This window comes from Mus pahari, chromosome 1 (assembly GCF_900095145.1).
Source record: "Mus pahari chromosome 1, PAHARI_EIJ_v1.1, whole genome shotgun sequence".
In the NCBI taxonomy this organism is placed as follows: Eukaryota; Metazoa; Chordata; class Mammalia; order Rodentia; family Muridae; genus Mus; species Mus pahari.
Window position 1 is genome coordinate 166,302,705 of NC_034590.1, and position 25,344 is coordinate 166,328,048.

Genomic DNA, 25,344 nt, shown 5'->3' on the forward strand with positions numbered 1-25,344 from the left:
TCTGTGTTTGTATTTTTATTGTTTTTTGTGTGCATGTACAAGTCTGGATATCAAATGTTTATGTTACAATATTAAATGAGGCCAGATTTAACAAAGTCTGTTATTTGAATATAATTTAGGCAAGTAGGTAGACTAGGGTCATAAACAAATGTACCTCATTGAAACAAATTAATAATAATAATAATAAACAATTACCTTATTCAACCCCATCTCTGGAACTGAATAGAATTTTCTAATGCCCTTTTAATATAATGATTTTAAATTATGTGGTTGCTTCATTGTTTTGTTTATATCTCTACTAGTCCTCAATGTTGTGTTAATTGCTTTTTAAAAATGTCTCCTTCCAACTAAACTACAAGATAAAGATGAAAGAAAGTCCAAATTCTCTTACACTTCCAGTGTATCTGCTAGCAGAGTAAAAACACATGTTCCTAAAGTCAATAAAATTCTCATACAGATGGATGGATGGATGGATGGATGGATGGATAGGAGGGTGGATGGGTATGTGTGTGGATGGATGGATGGATGGATGGATGGATGGATGGATGGATGGATGAAAGGATGGATGGGTGAGTAAATGGATTGGTATATGGATGGATAGATGGTTGAATGGAATGGTAGGTAGATGGAGGTTAGAGGGATAGATGGATGGATGGGTGGATGGATGGACAGATGGACAGGTGGACAGACAGATGGACAGGTGGATATATGAAAATGGCCTGGTCTAAGAGCTACATAAGTTATTATGATTTGTTTTCTTTCATGATGGAACAAAGTCTTTAGAACAAGAAGCCATAGTGCTCAACAAGGGAAGAAGGTGAGAGGCACAGGAAGATGGACTCACCCACTGTCTCCATGCTGGAGGGGGAGAAACTCCCTATGTAAATGCTTTCTGCCTTCCCTCCTCCTAGGTGGCCACCTAAGATGGTCATCCCTTAATGCTGAAGACTTTGGGGGGAAGCAGAGCCTCCCGCCAGAACTTTGCCAAGGAGAGGATGTGTCTGAAGGTCAGAGAATTCAGTCTTGTACCTCGGGGAAGAAACGAAGGGACCTCTCAAGGGTGGTTCTCAAGATGGGCTGATACTGGGAAGTCTTTCCTTGGTTGTGAAGAACAGCAAGAATTATATCAAGCATTTTTTGTAAATATTGGCATGAAAGCTCCCCAAGAAAACAAAAGGTAATTTGTTTCTCAATACAGTACTCAACGATATCTCCATAGAGCATGCCAGCAACAAAGAAAATCTAACTTGTCTCGTTGGATCTCGTCTCTTCATTCCCTGGTGTTCCAACAGAGCAAAAGGTCTCGAGAGCTGCCTGGTATAAGAATATTCTCTGCATTCTCTAGCAACCATATGGGCTGGGGACTTATAAGGTACAAAGAAAGAAGTGTCGCAAGAAAGAGTATGGTATGATGGGCTGTTGACACTAATTGTGAGGCTAAACACCTCTGTGGCTGGCCATGCCTGGAAGTGAGTTCCCTATGGCCACCTCTTCCAACTAGCTGGGGGTCTGGGAGCAAAGGTTGGAACAGAATGGGACATCAGTCAGACAGCACCATCTAGTGGCAGGTCATTGATACAGAACTACAACTGTTCAGAGGAATGTTGGATGCATTCGTCACGTCCCCTCCGCCCCCGAAAGAACACCCACAGACGTTAGTGGGGCTCTACAAACATCGTGAGAGAACCTCACAATATCTCTGGAACTTTAGCTTCTTCCTCGGTAAACTCAGGGAGCGGGACAGGGAAGCCATCTTTGCCTTTCAGCCAGAAGGTCGTCTGTTCTCCCTTGCCCTGAGGGAAGGGAAGGAGGAGTCTGGTGAGGGAGAGAAGAGCAGTTGACAGGGAAGCCCTGCTGGTCTGGCTCGCTTGGATAGGCAGCAGGACCCATCCCTTTTAGAGAAATATGACTTGGTATATGAAATCCTGGAGAGTACATGGACCTTCAGCCATGCTCTTCTGTGGAAAGGCCTGCAGAGAATAAAGTCCATTGCCCTCCACCCCCAGATTTTAAAAGTATAATAAAATCTGAATTTTCAGTGACTTGGGGACAGAGGAAAGCACCTTACACAAAGGTGTAAATGGAGTCCGAATGTTCAGCATTGCTACCACGCCCATTTTTCCATATGCACAGCTAAGTCATCCAGTGAGATCATTAGGAATGGGGCACCATCCCAAGAAGATCTGCAGTGCTGCTGTCCTCTATCAACCTGCTGGAGGGCACCATGCACCTGCACCAGAGAGTTGGTGTCACTCTCTTCTCTCCAGATTCCTTTTCAAGGCTCCCATCTTTGGCAGTCCTGGGGAGTGAACCGAGCCCCTCATACTTGCTAGGCAAGCACTCCCCTACTGAGCTACATACAGCCCAAACCCTCCCCTGTTTGCTCTTTCCTAGGTTTCTACTCCTACCCACACAGCCAGTGTCTATCAAGGACTCATACTGGTGGGAGGGATGAAAAGGGGCCGACCCGGCCTTACCTTGACTGAAATGGTGCCTCTCTTTTGCAGATGGTACCCTCCTGCTGCTAGAAGAGCTCCTGCGGTGCTCTGGGAAACATGAATCCGGAGAGCTGCCAGAAACCAGACATTGGCTAGTCACCCTCATCACCACGGGGAGAGTGGGTGGGAGGGGCTTCTTTAGAGAAGGGACCCACATTACTTTATTCTTTGTTTTCTATGACTTCTCATAAAACAAAGCACGTAACTGGGTATCATAATCCCGACCCATGGGAAGCAGAGGCTGATGGGTCTGGAGTTCAAGACCCGTTTTAACTACATCGTGAGTTTCAGGCTAGACTGAGATATAGTCAGACCCTTTTCAGATAGGTAGGTAGGCAGGTAAGTATGTAAGTATGTATGTATATGTGTATGTATGTGTGTGTGTGTATGTAGATGTATGATAGATAGATAGATAGATAGATAGATAGATAGATAGATAGATAGATAGATAGACAAATTTAGAGTACAAATTATACCCAGTGTCTGGGACACATAGGTTGGTACTTAAGCTACGCAGGCATTAGTAAATTGGTAAGATACTTATGGATTAGTGTTTGGTTTAGGAACAGAGAACCAGCTCAGTCTGCAAGCTGAAGATCCCCATGAATGGAGGCTCACTGGGCTTCTTCATCTTCCTGGGATGAACTGAAGACGTATTACTGAAAATGCTACCATAACCAAAGGTGCGAGAAGAGACCATTCTAAAACCTGCCTAAGCAGTCAGCTTCCTGATCTATAAACTGTAAACCTTCCTTTACATATGTGTGTGTGTGTGTGTGTGTGTGTGTGTGTGTGTGTGTGTGGGTGGGGAAGGGAGGGGAGGGGGAGGGGAAGGAGGAGGGGAGGGGGAGGGGAAGGAGGAGAGGAGGAGGAGGGAGAGAGGGAGAGTTAAAAGGAAGAAGCCATGTGTGTTTATGTAGCTCCATTGTGCACACAGGGGAAACGTCTCTGTCTACACAGCTGGTACTCAGGTTGACTTCTGTGAACAACATTCTTATCTTCCAGATAGAAAACAAAGACAGAATGCAAATGAGTCCCCTAAAAATGCCCACTGATGAAAGCTAGAGGAGCATGGGACAGGGATAATGTGCTGCATGCTGCAAATAATACCCACGCAAGCTGCTGCTTTCCATCCTGGATGCCATGTTCACAGTGTCTCCAAACAGACAGTACCTGGGCATGGTGATTCCCACCACACCGGCCACCACAGGACCTAAGGAGGGAACAATCGAAGGCTCTAACACAGGCCATCAAGTCCATAGAGGAAGTTAATTCAACAAGTATTTATTTAGGTGCCCCTTGGAGCAGCGCTTGACATAACGGATCATCGAATGCCTGCAAAGCATCTTTGGCTCCCATGCACTTCTCACAGAAATCAAGCCAAACCTTAACCACATTACTTATGAGCTGCAGATGTGTGCGAAGCCCACAGCAGCGCTAACTTGAGGAATTACTTCTGATTATAGAACAGGTTTGATTTTGGTTGGATAGTAAGACCATGGCTACATAATTTGGGTGGGGGCAGGGGTGGGGACCTCATGCAAAAGGAAACCATGAAGTATTTTCTCAAAGGGGCATCAAGACATGGGCCTGTACCTACAGGGAGGCTGAGGCAGGAAGGCTGCAAATTGGAGGCCAACCCCAACTGTATTGCAAGACTCTCTCAATATTCTTTTTTAAAAAGGTAATAAAAGGATACTAAACCAACCAGGTAGGGCTCAATCATCTGCAAGTCATCAGCCCATGAGTTTGATTAAAAAGAAAAAAAAAACACTAATAGGAATGCATGAAGAGAACATAGCCCAGCACGGCTCCCACACTCTGCCTGCCTCCGGTTTTAAAATAGCTCGGGCGTTCTGTGCATCCTCATTTGTAGCAGGCAGCTCAGCTGACTGGAAATATATGAGCATTCTGGGGTCCTGTGGCACTGTAACCATTTAATGACTGTGTTCCTGTAAGCCTCAGATAGGGCCCAAGCCCAAAGCCACGTGTGGTCACCTGCCACCAGTTCTGTCTACCTGTGTGGAGGCCTATCCGGAGCTTGAGTCTCTCCTCAGGCATGTGCCCGATCTGGAAGTGGGTGGTGACACTGAGTAAGTGCAGAGCCATGGTGGCAATCTCATGGGCGTGCTGAGCTCCATTTCGGATGGGAAGCCCACTTGCCACCATGTAGGCATCTCCAATGGTTTCAACCTGCAAACAGTACAACACAGCACACTTAGGTTTCTGTGAGGGAGGCACTAGGCAAAGGAGGAGATGGGGGTTAGACAAGAGGACCCCTCTTCTCAGCCCCTCTCCTGAGCCTCGTACTCCAAAGCTTGACACTCGCTGATCTCTATTCCATCCAAATCCAGCATTTCCTCACATGTCTGTTCTTGCTCAGGTTCCTCCACAAATATTCCTTCTCCCCACAGATATTGTTTGCACCTCTGAGACCTGATAACCCTGGTGCCATATTTCCCTTGTCCAAGGTCAGAACCAGTTAGACAAGCAGCTACATATAAGTTAGGGAAATCCTGAAGAATCACGTGGATCCCTCAAGTGGAGTCCATGTTAGCCAACCCAAAATGTCTTCATGCCACACAAGGACATAGAAATGCTTACATAATGTTTAATTAATTCACTCACACACGTGTAGATATTTGTGTCACTGACCTGTGCTCCTCTGCACCAGCTCTTTTAATAAAACCAGAGTCCTCACTGCCAATAGAAGTAACTGGTGCCTAGAAGCCCAAGACTTCAAGCTTTTGCAGATACAGTTGTATCTAATAGAACCCAAAGATGATATGGAAAGGCACTATATTAGTCGGGCAGAGGGAATACTGCCCATGGCAACATTTATCTTCTTCTGACCCCAAAATTACAAAGTGTTGTCCATTACTCAACAAGTCTAACTTGGCTCAAGACAACTTTTTCTTTCCTGAGAACGACCTTCATATATACAAACCAGATGTGATAGCCACCCATGCCACGTGCCCCTGGGAGAGAGAAAGCTGAGAGAAAAGTTCCAGGGGACACTGTCCTAGGCAGAACAGGAGTGGAGATGAGCTCTTAAAGGCACGCTGTGCCATCCTTTCACCCTTGAAAACTTGTCATTTGTGGAGAATACTAGGGGATGCCCACTGAGTGTCTGTCACTCAGGGACACAGCCCCACTATCTTCCAAATCTTGTCAGCCCCAAGGCATAGGGAGAGGGAGAGGCATGGGGTCATGAGTAAGTTGTGTACAGTTGGGAACGGTTGAGGCTACCTAGAAGGTATGTAGAGGCACCCAGGACACATACTACTCCCCTAACCATGGTCTGACCCTCCCCACAAAGAGGTCTTACAACCCAGGGAGCAGCACAGCATCACTACACACGCAAAGTCGCATCATCACCACTTTTCCTCTGTGGGACCTTGAAAGGCAGCTTGGTTCCCTGTTGAGCTAAGGCTCGAAACCCAGGAGATCTTGAAGGGATGGTAGGCATTTTGCCTGTTCCCACACACCAGGCCTGTCACTAGCCGCAGCACCGCCCTCCCCTGCAGATTTGTGGTCATCAGTCACATAAGGGCAACACCCCAAGCCCCTTCACAGGTAGAGGACGTGACCTGTGGTCATGTGGGCTCAAGACAGATGCCCATTTTAATGAGGTACCTAAAGGCCTGAAGGGCTTAGTCAATAAGCTCTCCTTCCCACATTCCTCCCTGCCAAAGGTATTTAACCTCTGGCCCATCCTGAGAAGTGGGTACAGTCTTACTCATTCACTTTCCACCATGACAATAAATGTCTTAAAATCATGGACTACCTCTTTTCATCAGGATCTACTGTGAGGAGCCATGGAGAAGGCTTTCGCCTATAGAGCTACCATCTAATCTCCTGTAGAAGGCCCCTCTATGCTCCCAGTCACGATCAAGACAAGCTCAAGAGTGCAGCTGCCATCAAGCCAAGAACTCTCACTGTTGGACCACCCTGAGTCCCTCTTTCCCCTCCCCCTTAGCCCTGGGCTAGATCCAGCCCATGGGCCCCACTCCACTCTCAGCTCTTCCGAAGCTCCCAACAGTGCCTAGATGTCCAAGAGCCTGAAAGCTAACTGGCCCCTGGCCTCATTGCAGGCCTGGGACCCCCAGACTGAGCTTCCCTACCCCCCTCCCCTGGAGCAGTGTCCTGGGGCTTCCCAATGGCCCAGCGCCCACCCAGTGACAGTGTGGGGTAAGGATGGTCAACTGCCTGAATCCTGCCTCCCTGAGCAACTGAGCCCTGGGGTAGAGCAGACATGGGACACCACAACCTTACACTGTTCCATCTCCTTCTCACTCTGGGAGACCATGTCTATATGCCCCTTTGAGTGACACCGTACAGGCCATATCTGCCATCTCCCACTTAGCCTGGGTCATAACAACAAAAATGAGATCCACCGAGGATCTAAAGGTAGCAGCTTTGAGCGTCCCAGGATCTGAAAGACACAATCTCAGGACTGGCCACTGCCTTCTTTCAAACATCTTTTCTGTGAGATTAAGATAATGGGCGGAGAATGGATATTCATAGCAATGCGACGCGAGCGTGGAGGACAGAGGAAACCTCGGTTGTCACTCCTTAGCCACTGCGCACCTTGGGTTTTGAGGCAGAGTCTCTCCCTGGCCTGGAACTCACCGATGAAGATGCTTAACTGTCAGATCCCAGCCATCTGCCTCACTCTGCCTCCGGGGACTGAGAATTAAGCATCACAAAGCCCTGCTTATTTCTACATGGATTCTGATGATCAAATTCAAGTCTTCCAGCTTGCGAGACAACCACTTTACTGACTGAGTCATCTGCGGCCGCCACCCAGTGACTCTGGGCAAGCGTGTGCATGTGTGACTCATCAAGGCCCTTCCCGAGAAGATGGACAGAAACCAAACATCGGGGTTCTGCCATGGATTGAGACGAGATGAGAGGTGGTCTGTCCTCAGCCTGGAGACAGTGGATGGGGAGTCTATGCACATCCCAGCCCAGGGCACCCTGGCTCACCTTGTATACATCATGGCTCTGGATCGTGTGGTCAAACAAGCTGTACAGGTCATTGAGAAGCTTCACCACTTGCAGGGGGGAGCTGAGAGAACACAGCTTTGTGAACCCCACGATGTCAGAGAAGAAGATGGTAACAGACTCAAAATGTTCTGGTTCTACAGACTTTCCAGCTATTAGCTGTTCTCCAACGAAGCTGAAATCAGAGAAAGGGTAGATAGGTCTTAACAAACTCACGCTTGCTTCCGCTCCCAAGGCTCTTGGCAGAGCCAACCCTTCTGCAGCCCCTTTGGCTTCGGTGGGCTAGGTTTTTACTTATTAAATTTGCCATATAGAGGGACTTAGTGACACGCATTTATTCATTTGGCATTTTCTTTACAGAGATTTTTAAGTGGTGGCTATAACCTGCAGGAGAGGGTGGAAATCAGGGACAGGTCATAGCCCACTGCTTTCTAGAAAGGTATGGACCATTAATCTCAGTTCTCAGGAGACCGAGGCAGGTGGATCTCTGTGAGTTCAAAGACAAACTTGTCAACACAGTCAGCTCCAGGACAGCCAGGGTTACATATTGAGGTCCTATCTCAAAATAAATACAGAAAATAAATAAATAAATATTCCCTGCTTCCACTCTTCGGGTGACGTGCAATTGTACAAGCATTTCAAAAGTAAATGCTTCGATCCTGAGTTCAGAGGATGCATAGGTGGAAAAAGAGACAAAGTTGAAGCTTTTTTTTTTTTTTCAGTTGATGCCACAGGCACATATTGAACTAGTCAAAGGTTTCAGAGGCAAATACAGAGTGTGCGTTAGTGGCAAGACATGAAGCTAGCCTCCCATCTAGTGGCTATATCATGTGACTGCATTCACCACTTTCCACATAAACCACACTTGCATTTTCTGTGGTTTGGGGAAGTTTGCCTGTATTTTCATTAACAAGGTGAATCGACTTGCCAACTTTTGCACATACATACGTACATACATAAATACATTCATTTATAATATATATGAATATATATATTCATATATATATATATATATATTCCTTCCTCAATCCTTCCCTCCATCTCTCCCCCCTCCCCCACTTCTCTCCCTGCTTGGACAAAGCTTGATAGTCTTAGAAAAAGAACAATGGAGATATGTTGCGGTTTTTTTTTTTTTAATCCATTCTACACTGCCGCTGGTTACAATGTGCATTGCTGTTGATATGCAGATAAGAGCAGGCAAAGATAAGGCTAGAAGCCTGTGATTGGGCAGAGGGAAAAGAAGGTGGGCTGAGAGTTTTAGAAATGGGACAGAGAGGGACAGAGAAGACAGAAGGACAGAGAAGATCATAGGTAGCTATGAATATCATAGAAAGGATGAATTAATACAGGACAATTTGTCCAGTCTAGGTGGGCATCTTGTATCAGCATTAATTGGTTCTGAGCTCATTGTCTGGGCATTTTGTGGGTTGAGAATTTACTGATATAAATCTGACTGATAAATTACAAGCCTCTAGAGTTTTACTAGGTTGCAGAGATTTGTGACAGCTAGCCACAGTGTTTGGATGACTGAGAATTCGGGCGTGCAAACCACGGGAATGAACCACGGGAATGAACCGCTGGAGTGAACCGCAGGAGTGAACAGCGGGAATGGGGCAAGGAGACCACCGTGCCCAGAGAGTAGCCGGCGGTAGAAAGGATTGATTATTTTTTAATTATTACATGCAACAGAAATATTTCTCCTGCTCGAAGACACGAAGACAGGGCAGCTTATCTTCCTCGGGTTGTTTTTGGCATGCCCACCATTGCTCCTGAATACCTTGGCAACATGGTAGACAGGAGTTTCTCCATCTTTCTTTTCTCTGCCACCAGCTGGCGGGTCCGCTCCTCCACCACTTCCTCCAGGTGACTGGCGTACATTTCCAGCTTCCCCATCATGCTATCCAGGATGCTCACTCTGCTTAAGAAGAATGCAAGTGTTAGCATGCTCTCCCAGGAACCATCGGACCACAGTGAATACACAACTCCTAAATACATACCCCAGAGAGACATTTCTTGCCTTAGGGTGTGTGAGTCCCCGGCCCTGAGCTGAAGCTGCGCCCTTTGTTCCTCTGGGCCTCAGTTTACTCCTCTGAGAAATGTACCTTGTGTGCGGTTTCCTTAGGATTTCTGGGCGCAAATGTGTATGAATTGCCTAGGGGTGAGTCTTGCGGTCAGCAGACATGCGACAGTGGACTCGGGTGACTCATCTTCACTTCCCAGCATGCTCCTTGCCATGGTCACAACCAAGCCAGAAGGTACAGACTGCAAACTGGGGCATTTCTCAGATTGCCCAACATGGATCGTGTTTAGAGTCCGTGGGACTGCATTCCAGAAATGCCCCCAGGAAGTTGCTTACATTGCCCACCTTTTAGATGAGAAGACTAAAAGACTCAGATAGGAAATATGTTTGTCTGAATGTTGGGATCATATTGTCTGAGTAAAAAGTCAAGGACATATCTACCAATCCAAGATACATTATGTTAGTTGGCAAAGTATGCATATTTTGAAACACTATATTTTATACCATTAGTACCGATATTTCATGTACATTAAAATAATATAAAAATCACCAATTAAGAAACTGTTGTAACCTGGAGAAGAACAAAGACTTGTTATGTTAACCATGCCAAGTTAACAGTTTTCTTTTAATTTTTTTAAATGATTATTTATTTATTTTATGAGTACACTGTAGCTCTCTTCAGACACACCAGAAGAGGGCATCAGATGCCATTAGACGGTTGTGAGCCACCACTTGGTTGGTGGGTATTGAACTCAGGACCTCTGGAAAGAAAGGTTGCGTGTAATAATTAATTTAGCTGCCTCCTCAAGCTAAAATTAAACATTTAATACGTATTAAATATTATAGCATCCAGTTCAGGAGTGGTGACACACACCTTTAATGCCATCACTGGGGAGGTAAAAGCAGACAACGCTTCCATGAGTTTAGGACAAGCTTGGTCTACATAGGGAGATCCTAGAGAGTTCCAAGCCAGACAGAGCTACATAGTAAGAATGTGTCTCCAAAAAAAAAAAAAAAAAAAAAAAAAAAAAATACTATTATGGGTATTGTGGGGGTGGTAATAGTACTCTCTAATGCTATTAAAGAATAATCTAAAATCCCATTATATCTATGATCCCACTCTTTTCCTGCATACAATTCTAATTAAAAGTATTTGCTGAAATAAAAAAAAATAGTACTTTCTACTTGGTTGCCAGCATCCAAAAAGGCAGCTTACAACTGCCTGTAACTCCAGTTTCCAGGAGTCTGACACCAACGTCTGACATCTACTGACACGAGTACACATAGATAAATACTGTTTTAGGTGATGCTATCAGCCTGATGTGTAAGAAGCTGGTATTGGAGAGGGGATTTGAGAGGTAGGCTCAATAACCAACTACAAGGTTGGGTTAGCTCAGTGGTAAGCCCTTGCCGGGCACACACAAGGCCCTGGATTTGACTCTCAGCTCTGTAGAAGAAAACAAATCAGTGATAATCTCAAGTCGGTAAATGACTTTTATCATATAGTCCAACACCAAATTATTAGTTATGATCCTTAGAATAAGAATTTGAAAAATATACTAAGGCAGTGTCAAAATGACCTGGGAAAAAGCCTTGACTGATGAGAGATGTCTAAATGGGTCCATGGCATTGCTAATGTCGGTTCCTCATTCACAAAATAGATCAAAGACTCAAGCACCTCACCTGAGCCATCATGTAGAACTTTGCATATGGTGGACATTAAGTGAAAACATGATGACAGGAGAGGAAGAGAGAGGAGGGGGAAGATGGGTAAGAGCCACGAGAGGAGAGAGAAGGAGGCAGGGAAGGAAAGGAATGGAACAGAAGGGAAGGGGGTGGGAGAGTCATACAGACACTGAGTACATCCTACTAAAGGGAGCTGGTGTGAAAGGGGTGTGTGTGCATGATCTAAGTAAAGGGAGCTGGCGTGAAAGGGGTGTGTGTGCATGATCTAAGTAAAGGGAGCTGGTGTGAAAGGGGGTGTGTGTGCATGATCTGATAATTAGGTCTAGAAAAGCAAAATTATAGTCTGGGTGTGGCTGAGAGTTTTGGAGGTTGAATAGGAGACGTGATTTTTGTTTTCAATTCCCAATGTCTACATGGGAGAAGGAAGAATCTACTGCACATTTAACTTACCCTCTGGGACTGGCTTCTCGTAATGTCTTCTTGATGGAAGGGAAGATGGGTCTTTGCTCTGGAGATTCAGCCCAGCACTCCCTTACTAGGGCCACAATCCTTCCATCACCTTTATCCTCCAACAGGGACGGCCGAAGCGGAATGGGTGCCCGGGGGTCTTTGATGCGGGTGATGATTTCTGAAACCCATTAGGGGTTTGGAGAAACAAGCTAGTCTGACCCCTCAGGTCACAACTGTCTAAATGGTGATGGCATCCTCCAGCTTAAAAGCAAAGTCAAAATAAGCAATATACTTGAATTTCAGGATGATCTAGATGTGCATAGATATTCTAGATCCTTCTAGAAAATTAAAGAGTCTAGTGGAAATGTAGACATGACCTCTGACCCATCAGTTTCCAGACTGAGGCACTTTAAAACAGACCCTTTCTGAGTGGTCTCACAAATCGAGAGGAATGTGGTGCCAAGTCTCCAAAGTGTGCTTCATGCAACTTTATATCCCACGCTTCATAAAAGTGATTTTAATGAATAAAGGCTACTGTCTCCCTGTCTGTCCAGCTTTGTAAACTTGCTTCCTTTCCCTTCTCTGTCAGCTTCTAACAGCATTTGTTAAGGATTTTATTCCCACCTTTCAAAAAAGGAAATATTTTTAAAGTAATGCATACATATTTTATATAAAAATACTATGTTACAGAATATAAACGAACAACAAATGCACGCTACTGAGCAAAGAGAGCTCTGAAAGAGTGTGTGCGTTTGTGTGTGTGTGTGTGTGTGTGCGTGAGCTGGTAATGAAGTAGAGAAAACCAAATTCTAGTCTTGATATGGCTGAAAGTTTTGGAGATGGTTGAGTAGGTCAGTGGAAAGGGAGTAGGTAAATGTTCTGTTTGACAGTGTAATGATGGGTATACAGACACTGTGTGGTAACACCTAAGGAAGCTCATAGTACAGTTACATTTAAGAAATAGAAAAACATTGCTTGCACGCCTTTAATCCCAGCACTCAGGAGGCAGAAGCAGGTGGATTTCTGAGTTCGAGGCCAGCCTGGTCTACAAAGTGAGTTCCAGGACAGCCAGGGCTATACAGAGAAACCCTGTCTCGAAAAACCAAAAAAAAAAAGTAAATCAGGACATGGGAGAGAAGCTGGAAATGGGATTCAGGACAAAAGGAAAGAGTCTAACGGTGCTTATGTGACTTTGCTAAAACTAGGGCAGGAGAAAGAGGGGAGACTCCACAATGCCTGAAATAAGGCAAGAAGACAAAAGGAGCTACTGGCAATTCTGCCGTTCATAGATACTATGTTCCCTATGTTGCAGTTACTTCTCCGAGGTCTCGTTGAGAGACTGACTCAGTTCTGTGAGAAATGCTGCATTGATGGTTAAGACGGAGAGCAATAGACGGTGATGAGATCAAGTGGCCATGTCACTATGAACTCATACTAAGCTTAACAGAGATGCAGATGCATGCCTGTACCTTCTATGTTCAAGTATGGGTTATTATACACATCTATTTTCCCACCTAACAACGAGGAAGTAGAAATAACAATACTCGAGTAGAAAAAGCATATGTACTATCCTGGTGTCACTACCTAAAGAAAGAAGCCAGGGCTGCTTAGAGAATGGCCTGCTTCTTGTACTGAGTAGGGGTGTGTAGTACAGTGTAGGGGTGTATAGTACTGTGTAGGGGTGTGTAGTACTGAGTGGGGAGGTGTAGTACTGAGTGGGGGTATCTAGTACTGGGCAGGGGTATGTAGTACTGAGTGGGGGTGTGTAGTACTAAGTGGGGGTGTGTAGTACTAAGTGGGGGTATGTAATACTGAGCAAGGGGGTGTGTAGTACTGAGCGGGAGGGTGGGTAGTACTGAGTGGGGGTGTATAATACTGAGCAGGGGTATGTAGTATTGAGTAGGAGGATATAGTACTGAGTGGGAGGGTACTACTGAGTGGGATGTGTAGTACTAGGCAGGGGGTGTATAGACTGAGTGGGGGCATGTAGTACTGTGTAAGGGTGTGCAGGCTGAGTAGGGGTGTGTAGTACTGTATAAAGGTATGTAGTACTGAGTGGGGGTGTATAATACTGAGCAGGACAGTGTAGTGCTGATTAGAGATATGTAATACTAAACAGGGGGTGTGTAGTACTGTGTAGGGGGTGTGTAGTACTGAGTGGGGTATGTAGTACTGAGTGGGGTATGTAGTAATGAGTAGAGGAATGTAGTACTGAGTGGGGGTGTATAGTGCTGAGCAGGGTTGTGAAAAAAAAAAAAAAAAGCCTTAGGAGTCTATAGCACCAGAAAGTAGAAAAACAAAAGTGAAACAAAATACAGTATAGTTATGTGTCCAAAGACCATGCCACCAACTGAAGTTGGGCAGCCAGAAACAGAACCATATGAGCCACAACATTAAGAAGAAATTTTCCTTGAGTCTGTATGGATAGATATTAACAACTGACGGCACAGATAACAGGAATCAAGCAGAGAGATCTCACAGGGGATTCTGTATACTATCTATAGCAATTCTTGATTTAATATGGCCTACGCATACTGACTTCCTTCCAACATGGAAGGACAAAATCAAGAAGTCTACAACAGAGACATCAACAAAGACTACCTCTCTCACAGACCACCAAAATCAGCCTCCACTTGGACAGTTGTGTTCACAGTTGCATCATTAAGAACAGGCAGTGTCACAAAAGTGACAATTTACATCAACAAGCTTGTCCCCAGCACACACGACCCCAGGACAGCCATGAAAAAAAGGAACGATCAGATGTTTCAAATGAGAAGCGACCTGCACAGTATCTGACCAGAGGCTGGGGAGATGGCTCCCAGTGTTTGCCACGAATCCCCAGGATCTGTGTCAATGCCTGAGGGGTGTGGTGGCCTATAATACCAGCACTTCCAAAATAGTGATGGGGCTTTCCCCATCAAGCTCCGTAGCCTGGATAGCCATAAAGGCAAACTCTGGCTTCTGTGAGAGACCCTGCCATGATGTATAAATTGGAGAGCTGTAGACAGCAACCTCGGGCTTCCACACAAGCATATACAAGCATGTGCACCCCCTCACACACATACACACACATGCACAAATACGCAGGCAAACACATGCAAGTGTATAGACAGATCGTACACATGTCAAACAAATCCGACCAGTACTCCTCAAAAATGTCAAGGTCATAAGTGGGGCCAGAGGGATTGTGCTAATGACCCATAAGACAGAAACTAAACACAATGTGACACCCAAGAAGGATGCTGAGACAAAAGAAACTAAGGCAACCTAAAGTATGGCCTAATATAGCACAAACTATGATTACAAACTAGATGTAGCTGGGTTTGGGTTGCCCTCTTGAAATCCCAGACCTGAGGAAGCTGAGGCAGGAGGATCACTTCAAGTTGGAGGGCAGCCTTGTCTACACAGAGTTCCAGGCCAGTCAAAGTGACACAGTGGTAAGATTCTGTCTAAACCAAAACAAAATTTGTGTGTGAGCTTTGTCTTGGAGTGTACATTTGAATGCCTAGAATACATTCTGAAACAGCTCCTTTAAAAATGTCCTTTTCAACAATCGTGGTTTGCATCCAAAGTAAAACTCAAACACGGAGGATGACAACGACCTCGGAAGCAGAGATGGAAGGTGCTGCTGCTTTCTGCTGCCCTGGATTTCGCTCTAAGGACTTCCCTGAGAGTCCGTCAGATGATAATGAACCCTGAGACTACCTCTGGGATGTGGACTTGTAAGCTAGCAACTCGCACCTGACATTTCCATGCAATCATTTCTGCAGTGCATTAGCTACGTTGAAGCAAGCACTTATTCTTTCTCTTTGGCAAATAGACCAGGCACTGGCCTGGGGTGGGGGAGGCTGGGTAAACACTTCCTGGTCTGCCTGTTCCCATATTTCCAGGAGAACAGGTTTGCAGAGAGGCTTGAAACAGTACTTTATTAAGTTTCCGGTGCTACTTTAGCTGCCGGCCCAAAGATAATGAGACCAAGTCCAGTTCTTCTCAAATGTGCCTTAGCAGAGTCTCTAATGGAAGTGTATAGTCTCAGACCTCACTGCAGACCCACTGAGCCAGAAACCTGAGCCAAAGAAGGGAGAGCAGCAATTCTGTATTTTAGCAAGCCTCTAGGTTATTCCAGCACCCACTAGAGCTTGAGAACCATTGGGCTGCTATGCATAGGGACCAGGGTTAGCACATACTCTATTCTTCCTAGCTATTGTGGTCACATGCAGACCCATGTGACCAGCCTGCAGTTGTTACAGTGTCTCAAAATGGAGTGGCCAAGTTCAAACGGGAGTCAGGCTCCAGAACTGAAGGTGATTTCTACCTGAACTCAGCTGGGGAACTGGGGCAGGGGAGGCAGGGAAGTGGGCGGGGGCGTGTGCATTGGCTTGGTTCCAAATTCAGGAGTTCCTGGCTAGATCTTGCGTTTCCTTTAGCTCTAAAGTTTTTACTTTAAATAGCTTTAGTTTGGGAGTGTAAAACACAGGTACTTAATGTACACTTTTAAGGAATTGTATCAGAATAGATTTAAGGAATTAAAATATAGACACTGTAAATAGAAATTCCAGTTTCAGTGTAGAAACTGGCGTGTGGTGGTTTAAATGTTTGGCCCAGGGAGTGACCCTAGAGGAGGTGTGTCCCCGAGGTAGTGGGCTTTGAGACCCTCCTCCTAGCTCCCTGGAAGCCAGTCTTCTCCTCTTTGCTTCAGAGAATGATGTAGAACTCTCAGCTCCTCCTCCAGCACCACGTTTGCCTGGACTCTGCCATGCTTCTTCCATGATCATAAGGCCCAAACCTCTAAACCTGAGGCCAACCCCAATTAAATGTTGTCCCTTGTAAGGGTTGCCTTGGTCATAGTGCGTCTTCTCAGCAAAGGAAACCCTGGCGTCTGATTTAGAAGAAACCCCCGATATTCTCAGAAGCTTCTGGCTTCATCAGAAGCTGACAGTCTAAAAACCTAGCTTTTTTTTTTTTATTGTTTTTTTTTCTTCACAGTTTAGAGTGAGTGTGTGCATGCATGTGTGTGTGTGTGTGTGTGTGTGTGTGTGTGTGTGCGCGCGCATGCGTGTGTGTTGCCACCCTCATAATCTCTTATTTCTTTCCCCCTACGTCTGTCCCTCCACCCCATTCCCACACACAAGCCCCTTAGCCCCGAAGCAGCATACTCCAGCTTTACCCTCTGGAGCTGCCTCGAGGTCCTCAAAGGGCCCATAGGCCTGCTGGTGGATCAAGTCTCTCAGGAGAATGGCAAAGCTGTAAACGTCTCCCTGAGGGGTGCCAGACCAGGGCCTCTCTGGAAGCCGCAGCAGCTCCGGGGCTGTCCAGTAGAGCTCTGCAAGACAATGGGTACCACTTTGAAACAAAGTTACCTCTAACCCCTTCCATGCTGGCAGAGGTACATGGGGGCAGAGCATCCTGAGAGATTGAGCTTGTGAGAGAGTCTGCCTGGGAAAGCTTGCAATGTCCATAAGGACTGCGGAGAAAATATCCAAGGAGGATGCTCCAAACAAATTCATAGTTTACCGTAGTACAACAGCTGTTTCTATTTACTAAATGATAAACTTATATGTAAATCTAATAATTGGTCAAAATGCATTTCTATATATTTTTTAATCAGTAAATGTTTCTTTTGTTTGTTTGATGAGCATAATTACACACCTGGAGTCAAATATGTGTATATATATGCATATATATACAAATACATATATATATTCACAAATACATATATATGTATTATATATATATATATATATAATACATATATATGTGTGTGTGTGTATGTATGTATGTATTTTTTTAGTGAAAGGGAGTCATGAAAAATAAGTTAAGATCTGGCCTGAGAGACAGCACACTCCTGGTCTCAGCTGGCTTTAAAAACAGTGTGCTGGCTAGTTTTATGTCAGCTTGACCCAGGTTAGAGTTATCCAAAAGGAGGAAACCTCAATAGAGAAAACACCTCCATAAGATTTGGCTATAGAGGGGATCCATCCCATATACAATCACCAAACACAGGCACTATTGTGGATGCCAAAAAGTGCATGCTGACAGGAGCCTGATATAGCTGTCTCCTGAGAGGCTCTGTCAGAGCCTGACATATACAGAGGCAGATGCTCACAGCCAACCATTGGCTTGATCACAGGGTCCCCAATGGAGGTGTTAGAGAAAGAACTGAAGGAGCTGAAGGGGTTTGCAACCCCATAGGAAGAACAACAATTTCAACTAACCAGACCCCCCAGAGCTCCTAGAGACTGAGCCACCAACCAAAGAGTACACATGGAGGGACACATGGCTCCAGCCACATATGTAGCAGAGGATGACCTTGTTGGGCATCAATGGGAGAAGAGGCCCTTGGTCCCGTGAAGGCTCAATGCCCCAGCGTAGGGGAATGCAAGGGTAGAGAGGTGGGGGTGGGTAGGTGGGAACACCCTCATAGAAGCAGGAGGAGGGGGGATGGGATAGGGAGTTTCTGGGGAGGGGGAATGGGGAAAAGGAATAACATTTGAAATATAAATAAATAAAATATCCAATTAAAAAAAGAAAGACATGAAAAGAAAGATTTGGCTATAGAGCATTTTCTTAATTAACAGTTGATGGTGGAGGGCACATCGCTTTATAGGTGGGGCCACCCCTAGGCTGGCAGTCCTGACTCCTATAAGAAAGTGCACTGAGCAAGTCATGGGGAGCAATCCAGTAAGCAACACTCCTCTGTGGGTTCAGCATCAGCTCCTGCCCCATTTGAGTTCCTATCCTGACTGCCTTTGATAATGAACAGTGATGCAGAAGTGTAAACCAAATAAACCCTTTTGTCCCCAAGTTGCTATTGGTCATGGCATTTCATCAGAGCAATGGTGGCCCTAAGTAGGATAGCCTGGCAGATCTCAACGTCTATACTGAGAACACGGAATGAAAACAAGAAGGAGCATAGAGGACAAAAGAGAAGAGCAATCGTGGCTTTAGTGGCCAGATTAAGTGACAACTTGCCTCCTAACACAGACCTTAAACCAGCAGTTGTCAACCTTCCCAATGCTGCAAACTTTAATACAGTTCCTCATGCTGTGGTGACCCCCCAACTGTAAAATTATTTTCATTACTATTTCATAACTGCAATTTTGCTACTGTTATGAATCATAATGTAAATATTTTTGAAGATGGAGGTTTGCCAAAGGTGTCACAACACACCGGTTGAGAACCACTGCCTTATACCACAGATTCATGCCACCACCCGGTGATTTATTCCCTCACCTTCTATGTATGAACTAAACAATGCTGTTTTTTCAGCTGGGAAGAAAAAACTACCCATGGGTTCCCACACAAATCAGTATCACGAACCAAAGACAGACAAGAAACCCTCTGACCATTTAGCCCACAGCAAGCGGATCTCAGCTCTGCCAATGGCTACCTGAATGGTCTATGGCCTCCTGGTTGTAGATCCTCCAGGTGCTGCCGTGCTTGAATTCCCACAACCCAAATCCTGACAGCTTCAGCTGCATATGACTATCTACCAGGCAGTTGGAAGGTTTCAGGTTGCCGTGAGACCTCAGTGGGCTCCCGTGGAGGAACAGCATGCCCTGCAGGAGTAACGAGAGCATATGAGACAGACCCAGAGGACGCTGCTCAAAGCAGTGCACAGACACACCATACCCGTGCTTGTTCTAGAAAAGCCACCAGCTCCTTGTCTGTGAAGCCGACTTAGGCAGAAATAGGAGAAAACTACTTATGACTACTTAGTAAGAAACCAAGAAGGCAGGCACAGCTATAAATTAGAATATCCTCGTTGTCGGGAACCTGAGTTCAAATCTCAGCTCTACCACTAGGCAGAGGAAAATTTGCTAGTTACAAAACAAACACATAATGCCTGGGCTTCAGATCTAGGAGCCTGTGTTAGTAGCAGAGTCCATACATATGCCTCAAGCCGAGCTTGTGTATTTAGGGTCCAGAAGGAAGTAGGCTCAGAATGGCGGAGACGGTGCTTAACGTGGAAGATGTTTACAGGCTATAAAAAGGCAGGAAAACACACAGCCAGCCGGGGGAGGGAAGATGGGTTTTTTCCAGAGCACTGGGGCCTTTCCATGGGTGGGAGGGGCTAATGGAGCGTCTGGGACCGAGACAGAATGTTTATTTTAGGAAGGTAGGTGGGAGGAAGGAATAACTTTTTTTTAAGCTATCATATCTGAGGCATGGTTGGAAAAGGGGATCTTGGCGTTTGTAATTTCCTAAGGCAGACGTGGAGTTGTAAGAGGAAGGTCAAGGGGAAAGGCCGGGGCAAAAACCCTTCCTTGTTCAGAAATAACGCAGACTCAGCATTTCTGAACTCTCGGGTTTGGGTTGTTGTTGTTATTGTTGTTGTTTTGGTTTTAGTTTGGTTTTTTGTGTAATGCTGTCAAAGCTCTGGTTATTTTCATTTTTGGAACTGTGGACAGAAAAGCAACAAGCTGAGTCTGTCTAGGCACAAGGTCAACACTGAGGGGTGAACCTCTGGTAGCCTGGGTATTGTGGGCCCCTCCCACCTGTCTCGGGGAAACTGGTGTCAACCTGTGAATACCAGAAGCAATAAAAGCCCCTCACTACACCAAACTCACGTGACCTTCCTGAATGGGGGTAGCCTCCTCTCACAATTGGGCAAACAGAGGGAGATCAATCAGCGCGCCAGGCAGCCTGGATGCAGTGATGGAGATAGGCTGGGCGCTCTGAGGTCAAATTCCAACTCATGACCTTGACCAGCTCCAGCGCCCTCTTCTGGGCAAGAAAGCCATGACAGGCAGACAGATGGTGCCCCCCACTGTGGTATTGATTTGTGAACAAATAGCCGCAAGTATTCGCGTGCACATAGGCTTCGCATGCATGACGGTGGCTGTGCGTGATATTGATTTGTGAACAAGTAAACAGCAATAAGCATTCATGCGCACATCCTTCTTTCTAAGCCTCGTTCCTCTTCTCAGTCATTGTAGTTTCAGCGTTCACAAGTAGATGGCGCACGGAGCTGGGCTAGACACCCCCAGGCTTCACAGGCTTCAGAGCCCCCTCACTTCTCTAGAACTACCCAGTTCCCTGTCCTGCATGGTTAAAGGGAAGTGGGGAGAGGAAAGGGGGGACCACATTCCTCCAACACCCTTGCACAAGAACAAACTAGATTCCTCTAGGCTCAGAAACTGCTGGGAAGGGGAGGGTTGTCAGGCAGGCTGGCTCCGGAGGCACTGATGACACAGCAATGAGGATCTGAGGGGATCATTCTTAAAGGTTTAGGATTCCTAAACTTAATCCTCTTTAGATAACAACAAGCTTGCTTCAGCGCGAACCCTAGGGCCAGCATTGCGTTGGAAATGTGGACCGCTATGGAAAGCAATGAGTAAATGGCCAGGAGAGAGGGCTACCACTAACGCCGCCCCTACATCAGGAGATGGGGTTCCTTTATCCCCACGGCACCCTTGTTAAGATGGTAAATTCACACTAACGAGCTAAGGCCAAAGTGTGCAGTCTGGTGAGATCTGAACCCGATCCACAGCTCTCCCTGGCCTTGCAGACACCTCTGTGTGACACGTCACGGAGACATGCAAGGTTTTGCTCTTGCCTTCGTCGGTCCCACCTCAGGCAAGAGACTTGTCCAGTGTTACACAGGGTCCCTTTCTTTATCTCACAGTAATCAAACAGCATTTAAGAGCTGGGACTTTAGTGGAGCTCATTGCACATATAAAATGAGCAAGCTTAGGGACCGCTGCAGTTCTGGGAACGCCGTTGTCTCCACGGGATTGCATGCATGGGTGTGTTTTTATTTTCCACCCTAATGAAGCAGTATGATGGCGGGTACTGTCAGAGAACAAACTGAACTCTGAATGTCTTCATGACTCATGAGCCAGGCAGCATACTCTTAGTACCACCTGCCTGTGGCCTGTACCACTTGCTCTACTGGAAAGTTCTGGAAGGTTCCCCGGGGCTCTTACACCTGGCTCTCTCCTGTTTGTGTTCTCTGGTGCTTAGCAGGAAGCAGGAGAGAAAGCACAGGCTTTAAAGACAAACTAGCAACAACGCCAGTCTGACACTTACCAGTCCGGTCAGGAGCTGACTAGGCCTCAGTTTAACCCTCTTGAAGTCAGAGTAAATACTACTGGTTAGAAAGACCAGCATCGGATCAAAACACAGTGCAAGTCACATGTATGTTTTTAATTTTTTTTCAGCAGCCATCTTAAGAAAAGCTAAACAAGTAAAAATAATTTTAGTAATGCTGTGAATTTAATTTGGTGCATTTAAAAATCTTACCCCAAAATACAAAAATACAAAATACAAAAAGCCCTCAAAGTAAATGTGGATTTCTTTCATACTTGAGACAAACCTCAAGTTGGAGCCGCTCCATTTCCAGTGTTCATTATCAGCACATGTGCCTTGTGGGACCATATTCAGATAGTACAGAGTTATTCCATAGAATTTTGGGGAGATATTAGTGAGAGTGTAGTTTTTAATAGCCATACTAAAGTTATTAATGAGTACTAATAATAACGTTTAGTAGTAAGAAATTAACATCGACTCCGTATCTGTTACAAGGGAGCCACATTGCTAAGCGCTTCGTGTACTTTAGCTCTCAGATCAGCTTTGGAAGATGGGGTCTGATATGATCTTTATTTCTGAGTCTCAGGGTGGTGAAGGTCATGTGATCAGTATGTAACAGCGTTGGGACTTAAATCTCTAAGTCAATGTCTGTAACAAACTGTCCCTTATTTAAACCTCATCAAGGCTTGCTTTAGTTAGAAATGAAGGCTCGTCCCATTGCTTTGGGCTCCCAGAGGACAGGAAGATGAGCCCCACTCCTCTATGTCCTCTATACTCTTTTGACTCCAATCAAATACAAAGTAAACACTCAACCCCTAACTCTGTAGGTTACTTGTGCTCTCTCTCTCTCTCTCTCTCTCTCTCTCTCTCTCTCTCTCTCTCTCGTGCCTAATATAGAGAAAGTGCTGGTAAAATAGACATCAGAGAAAGGCTTGTTTTTGAGATTGGCATGTGACAGTCTTTACAGTCCTGTCTGTCTTCAAGAAGTGCCGGAGTAAAATAAACTTTTGACAGATGGGCATTCAAGGTCTACGGTGATAATAACAACGGTTTACCAGGGTTGCCCTTGGATACATAATCATGGAGAAGATTGTGTTTGTCCACCTTGCTTGGCAACAAGATGCCAGCTTTTTACTGGAGCCTGGGAAGCCAGACTCTCGCCAGGCCAAATCAGTGCCTTGGGAGCACAGGGCAGAAAAACCTTTAAGGAAGAAAGATTTTGAAGCCAACACCCAGTCCGCTCACATGAACAGGCAGAGAGTCATAGGCTAACCAGGCCACTCATTCAATCTGTGCCACAGTCTCCAGAAAGACAGGCTTAGGCTTCATGTGTGACCCACCCAGCACCCAGCAGGGACCCCTATAAGGGGTTTGTTTATTGGTGAGGGCAGTGCTGGCTGCTGGTTGCATAGGCAGGCAGCTGCTACCACGGGTTAGCTGAAGTACCTTCCTCACTAGGATCTCCTTCCAAAAGCTTTTCTTGCTCCTTTTAAATAGCAAGAGTCCACACAGCAAACAAAGGACAGCTGCTCGCTAATCCTGCTTGAGGAGATCAGCCTCGAGTTGCTAGATCATATTTGTTAGATGCGGCAGACTCCATAGCTCATCTTCCCAACTAAGTACCTGCCTTTCCCATCCCTCCCCACCATCTGTACTCCTACAGTGACTCATCTTAGGCTTTTGAATCTAGCCACCCACGCTCTGCGTACTCCCTGCCTTCATGGAAGACCTGGATCTCTCTCCATCCTCCTCTGAGTGTTCCTTGCCATACCTTGATGGGCACCTACTTAGGAGACTGGCTCTTCCCTGTTATGAGACATAGTGGAAATCTCTAGTTCTTCATGCTACATAATGGGGTGCAGGACATGCCTGGACTTGAATCCTATTGGCTCTGCTCAGTAGCTATGAGACTTGAGGCAAGCTATATGAGTGTTCTGTCTCCTGTCTGTAAAACAAGAGCAGCATATGTATCTTTTATTCTGTTGTAAGAATTCAGTAAGTCAATAAAACAAAATAGTGGTAAGTGCCTTCTGCATAATGGTATCCTCATGATGTGTGTGTATTCTGTAACAGTGATTATAATCATTTTCCTCTTAATTACAATCACCATAAAATCCTGTGCTAATTAAAAAAAAAAAAGCAAGAAAAGTCTGTTCTTGCTTTCATACCCCCTCATATCCCTGCCCCGCCCCCTTTTTAGCTTCGTGGTAGTGATTCTCAGTCTCTGAGGAAGGACTCAATGGCTAGAGAGAAGAAGGGCACATCCTCATTGTGGCCAGGTAATTCAATTTGCCCTGGGATAAGAAGTTCTCCACAAAGTCTAAATATCCTGTGCTTCCCTAATGGGACTCATTCCATCTTTAGAGTAAAGCACTTTTCCTGCTCCATGTTTACGTGTGATTAGAAAATGAGAAAACCAGGGAACATCTGACTGAATTGAAGTGATCGAGGTCACTATACCTAAAGAGCTTCAAGAGAGCCAAAAAGAGATGAACCACCATAGAGGGTGACTCAAAAATACCTGGATCTGTACAATGCTATACTCACATTGACTATGTCATGCGCAAAGGAGAGCTTGAATATCCAATCCATCTCATGATCGGAGTTCCTCATAACATCCTAGAAAACAGTTATTCCAAACATCACCCGGACTTGAGCTGACACACAGTGAGCCGACACACAGTGAGCCCACACACAGTGAGCTTCCTACATGTATTTTTGGGTAGAACTAATGTGAGGTGGAGCTGTGGTACCTAAGTGGAAATCTTCACAGGCAGGGTATGGGGAAAGGAGATGGTTCTGAATTCTTATTAACACTCTTTCGTCCGACATGAGACTAACGGTCTAGAGGAGGGTTAATTTAGAAGAAATCAAGTTCATATAGTTTCCACCCAGAGCAGAGGAAACCTCACTCTACCTTGATCCCAGGAAGCAGCCCAAGGGAATTCAGATCTCTCTATGAGACAGAAAGGAACCACGCACGGATGAATGGGAGAAAGCACCATCTAATGAATCACAACCTCAGGTTTAATATCTCTGCTTACTTTGAGACTTCCTTTTTTGCAGTACTGTGTAACGATGCAGATGTTAGGTGGTTCTGTACAAACACCAAAGAAGGGGACGATGTTTTCATGCTTTAGTTCACACATCTGGAAACAACGGTGGCAATATCATTACAGACGCCTTCACCTAGGGAGCTACTGTATGCTTTGCCCACGTTGAACTAATTCCTAACATGCTGCGAATAAAGAATTCCTTCCGTTTTACAGGCAAAGGAACAGATGCCTGAAAGGTGGCGTAGCCCGCTGCAGTGATACAACTGGTAAATGGCACAGCTGGAAAACCCAGGGAGTCTAGAAAGCAAACCAGACTGGCAAAAACCAGACTGGCAAAGTCTAATCCAAGCTACTGGTCGTCACTAAACCTTGTCATCACAGACAGATCCCGCATCGATTCCCTAGCTGTGGCTGTTGATGCCGGTGTGTGACCCTGGGTCACTGACACAAAGCAAAGTGTCATACCCTCCCCCAAGGTCCAAGTTCAAAAGGAAGCAGGCAGCAGTCTGAGACAGAGGATGAAGGGCCAGAATTAAGGTCAGGGAAAGCTAAGGGGACAGGTAGAGTTAGGTGAGAGCCAGAACCTAGGTCCTCT

General features: G+C 45.6%; 1 protein-coding gene across 1 annotated transcript in view; it reads right to left on the reverse strand.

Annotated features, from left to right (window-relative positions):
* Positions 1-1,323: 1,323 nt before the first annotated feature.
* The window catches only part of LOC110334709 (guanylate cyclase 2G), a 40,884-nt gene continuing 16,863 nt past the window's right edge, over positions 1,324-25,344 (reverse strand). Inside the window, exons 11-21 of the mRNA XM_021216562.1 lie at positions 24,738-24,842; positions 24,241-24,312; positions 19,052-19,220; positions 16,829-16,984; positions 11,662-11,839; positions 9,283-9,423; positions 7,488-7,680; positions 4,517-4,691; positions 3,613-3,711; positions 2,478-2,569; positions 1,324-1,793 (exon numbers count right to left, since the gene is read on the reverse strand). Coding sequence (XP_021072221.1) covers positions 1,689-1,793; positions 2,478-2,569; positions 3,613-3,711; positions 4,517-4,691; positions 7,488-7,680; positions 9,283-9,423; positions 11,662-11,839; positions 16,829-16,984; positions 19,052-19,220; positions 24,241-24,312; positions 24,738-24,842 — 1,485 coding nt within the window. The 3' untranslated portion in view covers positions 1,324-1,688. The remainder of the gene's footprint in view (positions 1,794-2,477; positions 2,570-3,612; positions 3,712-4,516; positions 4,692-7,487; positions 7,681-9,282; positions 9,424-11,661; positions 11,840-16,828; positions 16,985-19,051; positions 19,221-24,240; positions 24,313-24,737; positions 24,843-25,344) is intronic.